The following is an 18372-nucleotide window of genomic DNA, read 5'->3' on the forward strand; positions in this document are numbered from 1 at the left end:
GCAGTGCCATGTCCGCGCCCAGGATTCGAACCAATGAAACACTGGGTCGCCTACAGCGGAGCACGTGAACTTAACCACTCGGCCACGGGGCCAGCTCCTAAATGTTGCAGACTTTTAAAAAATAGCAAACAGATATAATCAACTTAGTGCCAATAACATTTAAAATTAAATAAAATGGAAAAAGCCCTAGAAACATATAACTGATCGTACTCAGGTTTTTTTTTTTCCTCCCCAAAGCACCACAGTACATAGTTGTGTATTTTTAGTTGTGTGTCCTAGTTGTGGCACGTGGGACGCCACCTCAGCATGGCCTGAAAGCGGTGCCATGTCTGCGCCCAGGATCCAAACCGGTGAAACCGTGGGCCACCAAAGCAGAGTGCGCGAACTTAACCACTCGGCTATGGGGCCGGCCCCAAAAACTCAGTTTTATTAAAACTGACTCAAGGAAATAGAGAAACAAAATAGTTGCATAGCTATTAAGGGAATTGAATCAGTGGTTAAAAATGTGCCACAAAGAAACTCTAGGGCTACCTGTGTTCTACAAAATATCAAAAGAAAAAATAATTCCAGTTTTCCAAAAACAATTGCAGAGAATTTTTTAAAATAGGAAATATTCTGGAACTCATTTTATGAGGATAGCGTAATTTTGGTGTGAAATTCCACTGCGGACAGCATGAGAAAGAAAATCTATAGGCCAATGCAAACTAATTATTAGCAATCCAAAAATGTTCAAATAAGTTAATATTTCACAAGCAAATTGCATCTATCCCAGGAATGCAAGGTTAGCATAATATTAGAAAATCAATTAAGCAATTCACTGCCTTAGTAAGTTACAGGAGAAAAAGTCACATGCTCAACACTATAGATGCTGGAAAAGCATTTGAGAAAATTCAGCATCCAGTCATAATAAAAATTCTTAACAAAGTAAAAATATAAGAGAACTTCTATAAACCTATAAAGGGCATTCACAAAAAGTTTGAAAACAAAGATCATACTTAAGGGAGACACAGTGAAAGTTTTCATTTGTGATCAGGATCAAGACAAATGCACCTGCCATCGCTCCTATCAGAGTGTCCCTGACATCCTGCCCAACACAGTTAAGACAAGAAAAGTAAAGATATAAGAATTGTAAAAAACAAAATTGTTATTATTTTCAGATTGTATGATTGTGTATAGAGAAAACCCAAAGACTCTACAGATAAATTATTAGAATTATTTAGAGAGCTTATTGAGATTACTAGAGAGAAACTCAATATATAAAAAGCAATTGTATTTCAACACATCAGCAACAGTTAGAAAATGTATTCAGAAACAAATACCATTTTCATTAACAACAACAACAAAATGCCTAGGAATTTTTTAAAGATAGATGAAACCTTGGGAAGAAAAAAATTGCAAATATTTGGAAAGATATTAAAAATCTAGATAATTAGGGAATACTAATTTCACGGGTGAGAAATCTCAGTGTTATAAAGATGTCAGTTCTAAAATGGATCTTTGTAGCCAATGGAATCCCAATCAAAACCCAATAGGTTTTTTGTGTTTTGTTTTGAGACATCTATAAATTTTGTTTGTATGAATTTATATGGAAGAGTGAATTACTTATGCTGAGATTTCTATGGAAGAACAAATGCCTAAGAATAGCCAAGTCACTCTTGATAGAAAGAAAAAAAAGAGAAGAATGTGTCCTTCTAGGTATCAAGATTTATTGTAAAGCTACAGTAATTAAGACAGTGTGGTTTTAGGGCAGGAATAAGGAAATAGGCCAATGGATAAAATAGAGAACTCAGAAATAATCCATGCATATAAAGCAGGCTTTGCAAACAGTGGAGAAAGGATAATTCTATAAATGGTGCATGGGCCATTTGCTACCAAATGGAAAGAAAAAGTGAACTATATTCCAATCTCACACAAAAATCAGTCCTTGTAGATTGAAGACAAATATAAAACCTGAAATTTTAAAACTTTTAGGAGACAGGCATTATGAACTTGAGGTAAGAAAGGATTTCTTAAAATACACAGACACCACTAACCATTGATTGATAAATCAACTATATTAAAATTAAGAATGTGTATTCCTTACAAGAAAATAGAGAGTAAAAACAGGTCATGGATTGGGAGAAGATATTTTCAACGTATATAATCATACAGATTCAAGTGAAGAATATAAAAGAATTCAATGAATCAATAAGAATGATAATTTATTATAAAAATGAGCAAAAGACATAGACGGCACAGAAGAAACAAAAATGACTCATAAATCTATGTAAAGATACTTAAGCTTAATAATCTAGAAAATTTAAATTAAAAACATGAGATACTGTTTCACATTCAACAGATTGGCAAAAATAAAAAAGCTTTACAAAGCTGGTTTGTAGAGTGTGGGCAAGGAGGCAGGGCAATGGCAACACTCACGCGCTTTTGTTAAGAGAGCAAATGGATAGAAACTCTCTGGAAAACTGTTGGCATTACTTTGTAAAGTCGACCACCCCCATGACGCAGCAAATCCGTTCCTGGATATAGGCCTTGAAAAACAAAAATGTGCATGGTACCCCTGTTTGTAATAATAATAAAAAAGAAACCCGGATGCAATTCAAATGTTCTTCTCTAGTAGAATGGTAAATAAATTGTGGATTATTCCTATAATGGAGTAGTATACGGAAGTAAAGATAAATGAGCTGGAACTAGACACATTAGCATGGATGAATTTCAGAATGGTGGTGTTGAGTGAAAAAAGCAAGTCAGTAAGTACAGTATGGTCTATTTTATACACAAAGTTTGAACAAAGGAGAAACGAAGAAATATATTGTTTGGGGATACATATATAGGTGGCAAAATTACAAGGAAAGACAGATGAATGATTAATAAGATAATGGATACCTTAAGGAGGGTTGCGTGCGTAAATTTGATTGGGGAGGGCCATACAAGGAGGTTTCAAGATACTAGTAATATTCTGTTTTGTGACCTATGTGGTTGGTACATGAGTGCTCAGTTTATTATAATTCTTTATCTTCACACACTCTCTTATTTATATGATATATTTCACAACAAAAATTTTAATTAAACATTTACAATTCTGTGAAGTGAACATTTGGACATTTTCTTTGATTATTTACAAACATGCATCTCAAAGCTTTTTAATGAATTAGAAATCACATTCATGAGGGAAAATCACATTAACACTAGAAAATCTTATTAATTTGCTGGTATTTGCCTAACGATTATAGAATTCCTGGGTGAGTAAATTTTCAAAAATAATGAAGCTTGTTCTATCACTTTGCTCTTACTAAGCTATTATTACATAATAATTGTTTAAAACCTTTTCCTTTTAAAATCTTTGTATCCTTTAAAATGTATATAATATATTGGTAAACTAGTACTCATATATAATTTGTACGTAACCCCAATACTAAACTGAGAAAATATGCCCCCAAAGTTTCTTACTGTGTGGGCAGTCAGAATATTTGCAGACTACTGCTGGAGAAGCCGTCGGGCAGCGCTTCTGGAGCCGAGGGTGCTGAAGAGTCACCTGTGTGCATGTTCAAAATGCTGTCTGCTGCATGAACAGACATTTCTCCAAAGAAGACATACGGATGGCCAATAGGCACATGAAAAGGTGATTGTCATTGCTGATCATCGGGGAAATGCAAATCAAAACTACACTAAGATACCACCTTACACCTGTTAGAATGACAAAAATAACTAAAACAAATAGTAACAAATGTTGGAGAGGTTGTGGAGAAAAAGGAGCCCTCATACACTGCTGGTGGGAATGCAAACTGGCGCAGCCACTATGGAAAACAGTATGGAGATTCCTCAAAAAATTAAAAATAGAACTACCATATGATCCTGCTATCCCACTACTGGGTATCTATCCAGAGAGCTTGAAGTCAGCAATCCCAAAAGTCCCATGCACCCCAATGTTCACTGCAGCATTATTTACAGTCACCAAGACGTGGAAGCAAGCTAAGTGCCCATCAACAGATGATTGGATAAAGAAGATGTGGTATATACACACAATGGAATACTACTCAGCCGTAAAAAAGAACAAAACCGTCCCATTCACAACAACGTGGATGGACCTTGAGGGAATTATGTTAAGTGAAATAAGCCAGATAGAGAAGGACAATCTCTGTATCACTCCACTCATATGAGGAATTTAAAAATCCAGACAAAGAGAAGAGATTAGTGGCTATAGGGGGAAAGTGGGGGTGGGGGGTGGGCACAAAGGGTGAAGGGGTGCACCTACAACGCGACTGACAAACAATAATGTACAACTGAAATTTCACAAGATTGTAACCTATCAACTCGATAAAAATTAAATAAAAAAAAAATGCTGTCTGCTGGACATGACCCCCAGGATTCCGATTCAGTGAGTATGGAGAGGGCTCCAGAATGTGCATTTTTAATACACACTCCAGGCTATTCTGATACAAGTAGCTGACCTACCACAATTTTGCTCTAAGTTTAGACAACAATTAAGCCATATCTTTAGAGAGCTGTGTCCCCAGACTGTGCAGAACTGCTTTTACTGAGTTGGGCTTTGGCCTGATGCCATTGAGTTGCACTGAGGGGCTCTGTAAGCAAGAAATGGCTGTTTTAAATTCATCCAGCAACTAGAATGAAGATTTAATTGATGACAGAATGTATGTAGAGGGCAGATCATAGAGCCTCGAGCAGACTGCCTACTCAGTAAGTGGCGGCTTCTTGTTGTTATAATGCTGTATTATGTATTAATTCTCCTTATGAGAGCACTTAGGAGTGAGTACTTTCTGTTCTCAGAGTAGGGAATAATTATGCTTTTCTTTATCATCCAGCAATTGGGTGGTCTGGTTCTTAGATCAGTTTATTTTGATACTTGGTTAAATGCCTGTCATAGCTGACAAAAGGTACCTCTCAAGTATGTAAATCCCAATGGAGGAAGTGAATCATTTGTTGGACTTACCAAATGTTTGTACCTATGCTTCCTACCGCACTAACCAGTTATGCTAAGCAGTTTGTCTTTATACTATGGATGTTCAATTGTGTCACTTTTGCATTGTTTGCTGTGGAGCTTAGAACAAAACTGGTGGCTGTTCCTTCTATGTAGAAATTCATGACATGCAAAAACTCGTCCAATTTTTCATACTATTTTATATTCCTACCTTTTCCCTCACCTATTTCTAAATAATGTTACTTTTTGGTTATTTCTCTATTCCTATTATTGCCTTAAAGAGTTGTTGGAATACAGCGAGAGGAAGGGAAGGAAGAGAGTGTGAGTGAGTAGGAACATGGATGAGAGAAGAACGAGTAGATAAAAGAGACTGCAGTATCTTGGTCAGCTCAAGCTCATATGTGCCCGAGTGCGATAATCAGAATTAGGGTTCAAGTATCCAGTCTTTTTTTTTTGCTGAGGAAGATTAGCCCTGAGTTAACATTGATGCCAGTACTCCTCCACTTTATATGTGGGACACTGCTACAGTGTGACTGACAAGTGGTGTAGGTCTGTGCCAGGGATCCGACCCTGCGAACCTGGGCCGCTGAAGCAGCAGGTGCCAAACTTGACCACTGTGACCTGGCTGGCTGGCCCCATGTTAAACTCTTTCAGGGATATTTCTCTTTCTCTTTCATAGATATTTATCCACTAATTCTACATTCATCGGATAAATACTAACAAATTAATAAGCTCTTTTATAGAGAATTACCTGTTATTTTTTCTTATAAAGCAGTCTCCATTGCATCATAAAAGGTTTGAGATGCATCTTTTTAATTAATTGGAGAAAATTTTCAAGTGTACACTTTGGGAATGGTAGAGGGAGCAGTCCTTCTTTGATTTTTCCTGGATTCTTTTTGTGAACTTAGAAAATTTATTTTAATCTTTAAATTTTCATTGGTTGAATTTTCGTAGGCTAAAGTAATTACCACTCCAACTAATCTTAAGAGAACATATGAGGATCACTATTTTGAAAAGGAGTTTCTATTTTAAAATGCTGGTTAAGAGCAAATTTCCATCTCCTATTTCTACCTGCTGATAACATTTAGCAGAAATATCCAAGTGCAATAATAATGGGTCTGAAATGAGTGTGTTTACATAATTTTTAATAAATGAAAGCTGATCATTTTCTTTTCATTAATGCTTCACTGTTTTTAATAGCTTTTAATTTCTCCCGCCTTTTTGGAAAGCCTGCATGCTTGATAATTTTCCTTTTTAAACGGCACTTCAGCATTCAGAAACGCCAGCAAGCTCTTTGGAGAATATTCCCACAGGAGATATCTATATGAATGCTTTTGTAGTAAGTGGGCTAGTGTTTTTAAGATGTTAATAACTTTGATGATTTGGTCCCTCCTCAGGTTGCAGTTAAAATTAATTGAAAGGAAAAAACACTTTCATACACTTTATGGGACAGCCAACGAGTGTTAGGGAAAGGTGGACAAGTAAAACAGGTTTTGAAATAATTAATGGTATGCTCTCACCGACACTGAAAAGCCATGTTTTACTACAAGAAGAAATTTATTATACCTTTTTAATGATCTATAATGTCAATAAGGAAAGAGAAATAGTAAAAATCAATTTATTTGTCATTTTTATAAACATACTTCTCTTAGACTAGCTTCTTTTCTGCACATCTACAATACAATGATAATTGATGGCATTGAGATAAGGAAGAGTGGGAAAAACTCTACTGTACACTTATTATATACAGAACCCCATATTAAGTGGCTTAGATTTGTCATTTCACTATATAATCTGAACAGCCGTAGGGGATAAGCGGTATTATCCTTATTTTATAGATTTTATAGGTTCTCAGAAAGAGTAAATAACTTGCCTAAGATCTTCTTGTACTCAGCATGGTTGGCCACTCTAATACTCTCTTTCCTTGGTATTAGTCACACTTCCTCTCGAGTTTTCCTTGACTTTTTTTTGGCTCTTCCTCAGTTTCCTTTGGTAATTTCTCCCTGTCTTCCTAACCCCTAAACTTTGATCCTGTAGATTCTTAAGCCCCTTGAGATTGAGGCCCTTTCTATTTTTTCCCTCTCTGTCTGAAGCTTAAAATGCCATCTAAATGTATATGATTCATATATATGGTTTATCACCATCCCAGACTAGTCGGACGAGCTCCTGTCATCGATCTTACTGCCCACTTGACGCCTCTACTTGGATCTCTTACAGACATCTCATGCTCAGCACGTACGGAACTGAGCACTCGATTCTCTCCATGAAACTATTTCTGTTTTTCCATCTCAGTAAATGACATCATCATCTATCCAGTTGTACAAATCAGAAATATTTTTGATTCCTATCTTTCTCCTGCCTTCAAATCCAATATATGACTTAGTCCTATGGCTTCTTCCTCCAAAATCTAGCTCAAAGCCATCCATTTCTTCCCATGTCCTCTGCCCCTGGGCTTTTGCCAACACTCCAGCTAATGCAATAGTCACTTCTTCTTGCTTCCTCTCTTCCCCTTTCCAAATCCAGTCTCCACATAGTATTTGGAATTATTTTTTAAATGTAAATCGGGAGAGGTAACTAGACAGAGCACAGAGGATTTTTAGGGCAATGAAACTATTCTGTATGATGCTATAATGGTGGGTACATGTTATCACACGTTTGCCAAAACCCATAGAATGTGCAACACCAAGAGTGAACCCTAACGTAAACTAGGGACTCTGAGTGACGATTTGTCAGTGTAGGTTCATTGACTGTAACAAATGTACCACTCTGGTATGGGATGTTGATAGTGGGGGAGGCTGTGCACATGTAGGCGGGGGATATATGGGAAATCTGTGTAACTTCTGCTTGATTTTGCTGTGAACCGAAAACTGCTCTAAAAAATAAAGTATTTTTTTAAAAAGTAAATTGGTTGATACCACTCTCCTGCTTAAGATCCTCTAGTGGCTTACTCTTGCCCTTGAAATAAATTCCAGACGCCTTCCCATGGCTGACAAGACCCCGGCCTGCCTTTCCAGCCCTAGCTCATGCTAGCCTAGAGCATTCCACCCACACTGGCTCCTTCTCATGCCTGCGAGCGTGCTACTCTCAAGCCTTAGGCCTTGCCCTTGCTCTGGCCTCTGTCTGAAATGCCTCCCGTGACATCCCCACTTCATCCTTGCTTGCTTCCTTCTCTTCCCTTAAATATCAGCTGAAATGATACCATCTCAGAAGCCCTGCTTGGCTGCTGTATCTAAGTGAATGCACCGTTCCCATTTTTTCTATAACATCCTACTTGTTTTCTTTTTTTTTTTTTTTTTAAAGATTTTATTTTTTTCCTTTTTCTCCCCAAAGCCCTCAGGTACATAGTTGCATATTCTTAGTTGTGGGTCCTTCTAGTTGTGGCATGTGGGACGCTGCCTCAGCGTGGTTTGATGAGCAGTGCCATGTCCGCGCCCAGGATTCGAACTGACGAAACACTGAGCCGCCTGCAGCGGAGCGCGCGAATTTAACCACTCGGCCACGGGGCCAGCCCCCCTACTTGTTTTCTTCATAGGGTTTTTCTCCCTTGGAAATCACATCTTTATTGGTTTGTTTACATGTTTGTTATTGGTCTGTCCCACTAAAGTATAAGTTCTATGAGGGCAACAACTATACCTGTTTTCATTTACCACTATAGACCTAACACCTGGTACAAGGTAGGCAGTCAACAAATATTTGATGAATGAGTGAATGAATGAGGTGCATCTAGGATTCAAACCCAGAATATATCTGACTCCAGAATCTGGATTCTGAGCTGTTGTGCTATGAGTAAACTTAGTTTATGTTCTGTGGAATTTTAGTGTAAAATTTTTTAAAAATTTGATAATCCATATGATAACCCTCCAATGACGATAGAGTACTTGATTGACCTCTATCCTCCAAATAAACAGTCATGCTGGAGAACATAAAGCATGCCACACTTGGCATTGTGTTTACTAAGATGCCCAGACAGACCCCTTGTAATGATTCTGTAACCGAAAGTTCGGTCTCTGAACCCAATGCCAATCCAAATAATGAGAACAGAGTCTTGAGTGGAAGACGAAAGGTTTTTACCATGCCAGGCACAGGGAGCAAAGCAAGGGCTCATGCCTCAAAAATTACTAGCTCCCCGATGAGGAATGGGTGGGGATTTTTATTTGGGGTTTTGGGTAGGGGAGGGGGAACATGTAGCTTGTGCAGCTCGGTGCTTTTCCACCAGCCTGCATTTGGCCTTGAGAGCTGCTTGCAGCAAGGCGGGGTGGGGGGTGAGATAGGAGGATGGCAGGTGGGCGTCTTTCGCAGTTGTCTGTTGTCTCATCTTCCTATTTGAGGTGAGTTCCAGTGCCAGGAGTCAAGGAGTTGGGGTCTAGGAAGCCTCCGCTCCTTGATACTCTTGAGACAGCGGTTTTCCTGGCAAACTTCAAGGACACATGATTAGCTAAACTTTAGTGTGCCTCCAATTCCAGGCCACCTGGGCTTTTAACAATTTGTAACTCCCATTTAGTTGTAAAGCTCAAGGAGTCCAAGTTTAAAGAAACAGGTATTTACATATGAGTGGAGCTAGAGAAGCAGGAAAGGGGGTGGTGGGTTTTAGTTTTAACCCCATATACGCTGGGTTCAATGTGGGGGAACTGATATCAGGGCTGATGTTAAGAGCCTGTAAGAATTCTTCCAACTCTATCAAATTTTCTGTAAAATCAAATAAAATGATGTTGGGCAAATTACTTTAGCTCTTTAGACCACTGTTTCCTCATCAAAAAAACAGAGAAATAACTCTTTCATAGGATCATTTAGGAGGACTAAAGGAAATAATAGATGAAAAGACCTCCCCACAGGGCTAGAATATGGTAAGTATATGGTAAGTAAGTAAGCTAGTATATAATAACTGGGATTCTTTTTAAAAAAAGTCAATTCTTCAGTTGGTTGAAAAACTCTAATCTTTAGGGTTAAATAATCAGGGTTCCCTTTTTAACTGCTTCTAAATTCTGACATGGTTCAGATGCGCTGGATTGACAAGCCACGTCATCAAAGACTAATGATACAAGGAGGAAACAGGCAGGAGCGTTGCCTCTGCAGGGGGACTTTAGAAACCCACAGGCAGCCTCTAAATCTGGATGAGCCAGTTCTAAATTTACACTGAGTTTACACTTCATTGCAAAGGACAGCTACGGTCCCAGTTTGAGGTCAGTGTCATTCTTGGAATTTGTGTTTGGTTCGTGAGTCTACATTTCCCACTAAGGTCCAGCTTTGAGGAATATACAAGAAGAAGGGAGCAACATATGTGTTCTTTTCTAAATTACTTTTAAAGAGAAGTTTGATTCAGTTCATTGATTCTGTCTAGAACAACAACAAAGTAAAACACACACTGATATTTAGGGATGGGATTTTTTTTTTTTTTGCCTCAGAGGACTTTGCTATCAAGGATTTGCCAAGCGCTCTATTTCATATGGTTTAATGAAGGTATTGGGTCCCATATTTCTTTGAGATCAGTTTGAGAGGACCATATTTCTTTATAAGAGAAACCTCAGCATTTCTTTTTGTTTTCCAGATTTTGGATGTTATCATGACAAAACTAGACGAGCTGGCAGAGGAAGCCGCAGAATTCTTTGAGAATCTGAAAATGGAGTTGGATGCATTTTGCACAGTAGATTCTATGCCATCTAACTCAGGAGAAATTAAATAGACCTTTTGCTAAATATTTACATGTTTTGGAGAGGAAAAGCTTAGAGTTAAATACCACAAATTTTAAGATTCATCGGAACGAGATTTTTTCCCTTACAACTCACCCTAAGGCCTTTTGTTTCTACACACACACACACACACACACTCTCACACTTACGCAACTGTAGAAATAAATGGAACCTTAGCTGCCCTTGATAACTGGGAGTGAGGCAAAAAGGAATGGCCGAGGAAATCGTTTTACAAAATCCTAGAGGAAAATTAATGGTGTTTCTGACGTATTTTAGTGATTGGCTTTAGTGTTTATTTACTTATTGTTCAAGGGAATCAGTTTAGCTTTTTTATGTATGAAATCATGCATTATCCCGAAGGTAATTGTATCAAGATACCTTGTCCTTTCCTTTACATTAGTTTAGTGTCTACCAGGAATATTTTATTTAATTCAGACATTCTTCCTCAGGGTAATCCTGTCTTTATGCTTCTTGGTTCTGGATTCCATTAGATTTTTACTCACTGAAGTAAATCTAAGGGAGTCATTGTTCTTCTTATAGTATTTCCAAATATCTCAGAAAAAGAATTAAGATAATTTTATCCTACCTTTGAATAAAAGTTGCTTAGGAGTTTTAGTAAAAGTAAACTTTCCTTTTTTGACATTTTTGAAAGGGGAAGATAACTTCCATGGCATCTGGTCAACCTGGCTCCCTTGGTCCCATGGAAGAGGGGCTGCCCCCATCCCTCTGCATTCTCTCTACCACCCCTGGCCACACTTTGTTACATATGGGAAGGAAATGTTCTTGTTCCCCTTTCGCAAAACGAAAAGGTTATGTCACTTTGATTTTTACAACTTATGTGCATTTCCATTCTTCTGGTGAGGGGGAGGAACTCAGAATAAGATTGGAATAAATAATGTAGGGATTGGTGAAAGTGTTTGCACCTCCACTTGTTCATACAAATAAAACAGCCACAGGAACAGACTTTGCCAGTGATCAGTGACTCAAGTATGTGTTTTGGGGATGGAATTTAAAGAACTCACTTCTAAGATTACACTAAGAGATGAGAAATTTTGTTGTTGTTTCTATAACATTCAATACTTTTTGGTAGAAGACTTAGAAATACACCCATACATTTTACAACATTTTATTACGACATTTTTCAAATCACCATCCAATTTTAAGTTCTATAGTTTCATCCTGCCAACGAAGTATGGAAAAGTCTAAGGCAGAGGAAATACAAATAGTTCATAATGATGTAATTCTGAGGTCTCCTGATTTCTAGGGGGTATGAGCATCTCTTTTGGGGGTCTACCAGGAAAGTTGACTTTTAATGAATTTATGTTTCTAGAGTGTAAAGCCTGGATAAGTCCTCATGTGTTGTGACTCTCAGAAACTACTTTTCCTAAAATCAAAACTACTTAGAGTTCTGTGATGGAGACGTGTTTCCCTGTGATTTAGGCGGCCTGGGCTTTCAGGGCTATTTGCCTAAATAGCGTACATTTAAACTGATTGCAATCACTGGGTAAAATTGTTCACTGTGGTCCAGGGGGATGTTTAAGATAAGATGGTAAGATTTCTCTCCCTCTGTTGACTTAATTCTTGGATTCCACTTCAAGTTAGCTAATGAAAGTAAAATTATTTATGAAAAGGACCAGGTTACAAGAACAATTAGAAAATGCTAACTCATGGGAGACGTGAACAAAATCGAGAGTGGCGGAGCATCTCCACACTCTGCTAGTCTTGAATCAATATTCAGAATATCCCCACTCCTCTTCCCCCTTGGAGGTTCAAAGTAAGCATGTAGAATGTGGGGCATTTTAGGGCAAAGAAAATGTGTTCTGTGCTATCCACAGCTCTTCTTCTCATTTTATGCCCTGAATACTTGATACGTCACCTAGACACTTTCACATTAGATGTTCCATCATTTTCCCTTGTCGAATTAGGTTGCCAAATTGCTTTTTGATCAGGACTCTTCAGGGGAGCGGACTCCCTCCTTCGCGTCGATGCAGACATTCCTTTCCTGCATTTTGCAGTCATCTATGCAGAGACTCATGGAAAGCGTGATTGAATACACACTTCTAATTCCCTGATTTGAATCATCCATGTAGATATGGAAACTATGTTTATTTAAAGACCAGGACGGCCGGTTGCATTAAGAATGTTTGTGGCAGGTAAGAGGAAAATACCAGGAATCATGCATTTTCTGCCTTTGGTTAACATGGAATTAACTTACTAGCGTATTTCTATGTGAATATAGTCTCTAAATCAAAACATTCTATGAATTATGGATAGATCCACTGCAAAGATTTTCAATACATAAAGTAATTAAATGTTATCCCTTTCAGTAAAATAATATATTTTTGCCCTAAAATAGGGCAAAATAGGGTAATATAAATATAACTAAATTAGGGTAATACCAGTGGATTTTTGAACCTTAAACTGTACCACAAAGAAATTCAAGTGTTAGGGGGAAAAAACAACGATTCTGTGCCAAAGTTTCCTTGTTCTTCAAAAGCTTAAAAAACTTAAAAGGCTACTATCATTCTAATATGTTTCATTAAAAGTTGAAAATTGCTAATAAACCTACACGCCTGAACACACATATGTGAGTGGGTTTGCATTTTTCTTTAGTCAGTACTTTATGCCATATACAATATAACTTCAACTTAACGCTTTCCCTCTGATTTCTCTGTCAAACTGCAGCACAATTCAGGATTGAACACTATTAAATATAGGTCGGAAAGCATTAGTTATGAAAGATGCTGCATAAGCCTAAAATATTGTTACTTCATCTAATGAGAGAATATCTTAGTTTCAAACCTCTTTCACAATCAACGTTTTATGCTAACAAATAAAACAGTACCTAACCCCAGGGCTACATGCAAATAGAAACACACAACAAATGTGTGAACGTCTTCCTGCATTTGTTTCCTTAGCCAATAGAATTTGATTGCCGAGATCTTCATGGAACAGTGAGTCTTTTGTGTTTTATTTCTATCTATAGACACAGAGCTCTGTCCCTCTGCCATGGTGATGTTGTCTTATATGACAGTCATATTTCAGCAAATATAATTAAATCACCACAAACAGAGCCTTCCATTAGTCAGACCAGAGTTATTGCTGTTGTGCTTTAGATGCTTTTGAAAGTATTTCACGTTCTGCCGGGGGGAAAGAAAGACTACTAAATATTTCATGGGTTTTGCTTGATCAGATTGTTTATTTGTTGACATTTTAAAGAGATACTTAATTTTTCTCAACAGCTATTTTTGTCAACATGTTAGAGAAATAGATATTAAGGGCAAAATGTGCACGGGATGCTAAGAGCTGATATTTTCCTGGAATGCTGCTTACTGTGTGCATAAAAATAAACCTCACACTGTTCTCCAGAACACGTCCTTGGCATTTGATGTGTTCTCTAAAGCTATATTCTGGTAACGTTCTGCGTCTGAGGTTTCGAGGAGGGGGAGAAATTGTATTTTGATTGGTGTGGTTCCATATGCGTTTGTGTTTCTTGCAGAAATAAAAAGAGGACACTAGAGGGTGCTGTTTGATTCTCTTTTTCACTAGGTTGCGCCGCAGATGCCAGTGCATCAGGGCACTGAGCACTGCCTTCATGTTCCTCCTAACTAGGGCCAAATTGCAATGAAATACAAGGTGCGGAAATCCCCTGAGTTCTAGGAGAGAGGCTGGAAGGTTCAGAATGGGGTAGATGCTTAATTAATTCAGAATTAGTTAAGAAATAATTCTTTCTTACCCCAAACCTGCATGATTGTCATCTTTTGATAATTACTTAATTCTTTTGGTTGAAAGAATTTTATTAGATTTCAAGCTCTCACTAAATGTCGAATGCCTCTAAAAAGAGCTAGAATATTAGACAATGTGAAACAGTTAGTGACCTCAAGTTTACCATTAGAGTTTTGTGGAGAGCGCAGACCTAGTATTGGCTAAGAAACTAATTATAGAATTCCCAATTATCAGAAATGCCAGACCCCAAGATGTTGTCTCTTTTGGTATCAGACAAATACCAAGTTAATATGATTCCCAATTAATTTCCTTTTTAACCTTTGCTAAACGTGTGCTTTTTTTTTCTCCTTCCTTGAGGCAAATCTTTTTGAGTGGCAGGGAAAGGCAACATTCCGGAATTGTCTAAATATATACTATCATACAGTTTACATTCGTATAGTGTTATTTTCTAACATGAGAATATTTGAAAAGAAGCTTAATACACTCATTTTACAGAGAGGAAAGTTAAGGTGTGATATCGAATGATTTGTTTTAAGCAGAGAATTAGTAGAAGGGTCAGGATCATCTTCCAGTTCTTCTGCCTTCCAGATAGTCAGCTAAGGGGCCTGTTTATTTTTACTTCTGTAGACATATTTCTCTTTAATACAGAGAGAAGTGATTGACTCAGAGACAGTGTGGCAGCAGTCAGCATGGATTTCCAGTTCTTCTGCCTTCCAGGCTCATGGGAAGTTTGCACAGCCCTGCTCTCTGAAAGTTAGTTATGGCCATACAACTTGCTTTGGCCAATGGAATGGGAACAGAAGTGATATGATCCCTTCTGGGTTATGATTCTCCACACTCTCTCCTCTTGCTGAGGTGAACCCAAAGTGTCATGTTGAGCTGGCAGCATCAAAAGATAATGAAGTCTCAAGAAATACCAAGGGTTGGCGAGGATGTGGAGAAAAGAGAACCCTCATGCACTGTTGGTGGGAATGTCATGTTTCCAGAGTGCAGCCACTATGGAAAACAGTATGGAAGTTCCTCAAAAATTAAAAATAGATCTACCATATGATCCAGCAATTCGACTTCTGGGTATTTATCTGAAGGAAATAAAAACACTAACTCAAAAAGATATCTGCAGCCAATGTTCATTGCAGCATTATTTACAATGTCCAAGACATGGAAACCACTTGAGCATCCACTGTTGGATGAATGGATAAAGAAATACATATACACAATGGAATATTATTCAGTCAGAAAAAAGAAGGAAATCCTGCCATTTGTGACAACATGGATGGACCTTGAGGGCATTATGCTGAGTGAAATAAGTTAGACAGAGAAAGACAAACACCAAATCATTTCACTTATATGTGGAATCTAAAAAACAAAACAAAAGAAAAAAACAAAACAAAACAGAAACAGAAACAAACTTATAGATACAAAGAAGAAACTGGTAGTTGCCAGAGGGGAGGGGTGGAGGATGGGCAAAATGGGTGATGGGAGTCAAAAGCTACAAACTTCCAGCTATAAAATAAATAAGTCCTGGGGATGTCATGTACAGCATGGTGACTATAGTTAATAATACTGTATGTATATTTGAAAGTTGTTAAGAGAGTAGATCTTGCAAGTTCTCCTCACAAAGAAAAAAATTAACTGTGTCGTGAGAGATGTTAACTAAACTTATTGTGGTGATCATTTCCCAATATAGACATATATTGAATCATTTTGTTGTACATCTAAAACTAATATAATGTTATTTGTCAATTATATCTCAATAAAAAAAATGTTCTGACACGGGAACAGAAAAACCAATGGAAGAGAGCCAAGAGCTCACAAACAGAACCACAGAAATTGAAACTTGATATATCATAAAGGGGATACCACAGTTCTAAGGGGAAAGGATAAACTGTTCAATAAATTCTGCTGAGAAAAACAAAAGATAATGAAGTCTCCATCAACCTCCACTCCAGGGTAAGACTGAGGATCAGAGACCCCCAGCATGAGCACGAAAGAAACCTTGGTTGTTTAAGCCACTGAGGTTCCGGGGGTTTCTGTCATGGCACCACAACCAGCTTGTCCTGATGATAGATGAGTTTGGGATGCCATCCAAGTGAGAACACCAAGGCCAAAAATAAAAGCACAGCAAGAAAGGATTGAATTAAAAAGCTAAAAAACCAACTACGATCTTTAATTTAGAAATTTCTAATGCTTTGATGTGAAAATCAATGAAGAGAAGTTATTAAATATCAAAACACTTTCTCCTTGTATGTTTTTAGTTAGAATTTATCTAAGGTAATCAAGTGAAAAGATAAATGAGACATTATTGTGTTTAACTCAGCATCTGTCTGATTGTGAAAACCTCAACTTTAAACTGTGTGAAGGAGAAGGGTGCATGAGCCCTGAACCTTCTGATCCCGAAGTGGGGGTTACTCTAGAGTTGAAGTTTTCATGTGAAAAAAGCACCTGCTCGTAACATCAATTTCTATCACAGTGAGGAAGAAGTATGCCTATGTCTCACCTAGAATACAAGGTTTGATTCCTTAATCCATCTCAATGGCCAGCATTTTCCCCAAAGGTCTTAAGATGTCCAAGTTGAAGCAGATGCGTATATTTCTCCATCAGTCTTAGCCACAGAGCATGTGTGATGCAAAGACAATTTGTTGACCCTCCCAGGGGGCTGGGAGAACAAAGAAGCTCAGTGTAGACTCAGTCTACACTCCACTTCTCCAGCCCAGTGACATCGGGATGGGGTGCCTTTTACATGTAAGACAACAGAAATCGTATCCGCACCCATGGTCAAAGATGCTAATTCTGCTCAGCTTTTCACAAAGTTCTCAGAAAAATACAAAAATGCCATCAGCGTAAATCCAAAACAATTTCAAAATAAACCTGAAGTGGGTTTTACTTTGTTTTCAACTTTTAAAAAGAGAGGCACTCCAGGAACGTATTTAGCAGGCCCTCCATTTTGTAGTTAATTATGGTAAATGTATGTTTATGTACTACATACAAAAGAGGATGCTGTCTGCTTCTCTTCTACATGGCACCTTAATACCCTGCTAATGCTCTGTAAGTGCACACAAATAGTCACATAACAAAGTGCATTAATGTTCTGGCCGGCAGTGCCGACTTGGTCCACTCGCTGCTGCTGCTTCTTTCTTTAAATCATAGCATGCTATTTAGTGTGCAAGGCTTAACCTCAATAACAATGATTCCAACCACCAAGGAATGAGAATACTTGAACACAAAGTTTATTTAAGCATAAAACACATTAAAAATGATTTGGTTGATTTGTAAAAGAGAACGGATTGGGTCTGAGGGGCAGGGATGGGGGGTGGGGTTCCCCAGGTCTGCAAACAGTATACCCAGTGGCCAAGCTGCCATGGCAAGGTTGAAGGACATGAGGGTAGGGAAGGAGCTCATCATGAACAGAAGGGAGCAGCACTTGCGTATCATAGAGCAGACACTTCCAAACATCGGAAAGTTTCTAGAGGGACTCAGACCTTCCCATCACTGCTTCTCAATATTGTTCCAACAGGCCCTCTCTCTGAAAAACTGATCCAGAAACAGCACTGGTTTGACAGATTGCTCTGGTCAGATTTCCGGTCAGTCTTTTGTAACCCAAATTTTTTCCTTTACTGGTTATTCATGTGAACCAAATTTTCTAGGGACAACTGTCTGGAAATTTTAGGCAAGATATATGCTTTCCACAACTGGCTTTTAGAAGCCCCGTTGCATACTTTGAAAGAGGAGCTTGGGATTTCACTCATTTCCAGAACTCTGACCAAAGTTTGAGGCAGGTGGCATCACTTTGAGATGATGAACATTTTCAAAAAAAAGTTGACTTAAGGGGACACACCTTTTATCCTACAGGGAGTTGGAGTAAGTAAATTACAGTACTTTATATGGCAACCTTGAGTTATTTATGAGGTCGTGCCTGATTTATAGACAAAATGCCATAATGAAATCTGGGTCATGATGAGAAGCAGCGTCCAAACTTGAAGTTCAATGGAAGAATTAGAGGCTGTGAAGAGAGAGGAACATAGTAAG

At 38.1% G+C, this 18372-nt stretch overlaps 1 protein-coding gene and 1 long non-coding RNA gene across 5 annotated transcripts in view; one reads left to right on the forward strand and one right to left on the reverse strand.

Moving 5' to 3' along the window:
- LOC106842375 (uncharacterized) overlaps window positions 1–18372 on the forward strand; it is an 89507-nt gene that overhangs the window by 65159 nt on the left and 5976 nt on the right. The gene's annotated exons all lie outside the window — the stretch shown is intronic.
- TECTA (tectorin alpha) overlaps window positions 12787–18372 on the reverse strand; it is a 73311-nt gene continuing 67725 nt past the window's right edge. Inside the window, exon 23 of the mRNA XM_070490055.1 lies at window positions 12787–18346. Coding sequence (XP_070346156.1) covers window positions 18246–18346 — 101 coding nt within the window. The 3' untranslated portion in view covers window positions 12787–18245. The remainder of the gene's footprint in view (window positions 18347–18372) is intronic.

Source organism: Equus asinus, chromosome 20 (genome assembly GCF_041296235.1).
Source record: "Equus asinus isolate D_3611 breed Donkey chromosome 20, EquAss-T2T_v2, whole genome shotgun sequence".
Lineage (NCBI taxonomy): Eukaryota > Metazoa > Chordata > Mammalia > Perissodactyla > Equidae > Equus > Equus asinus.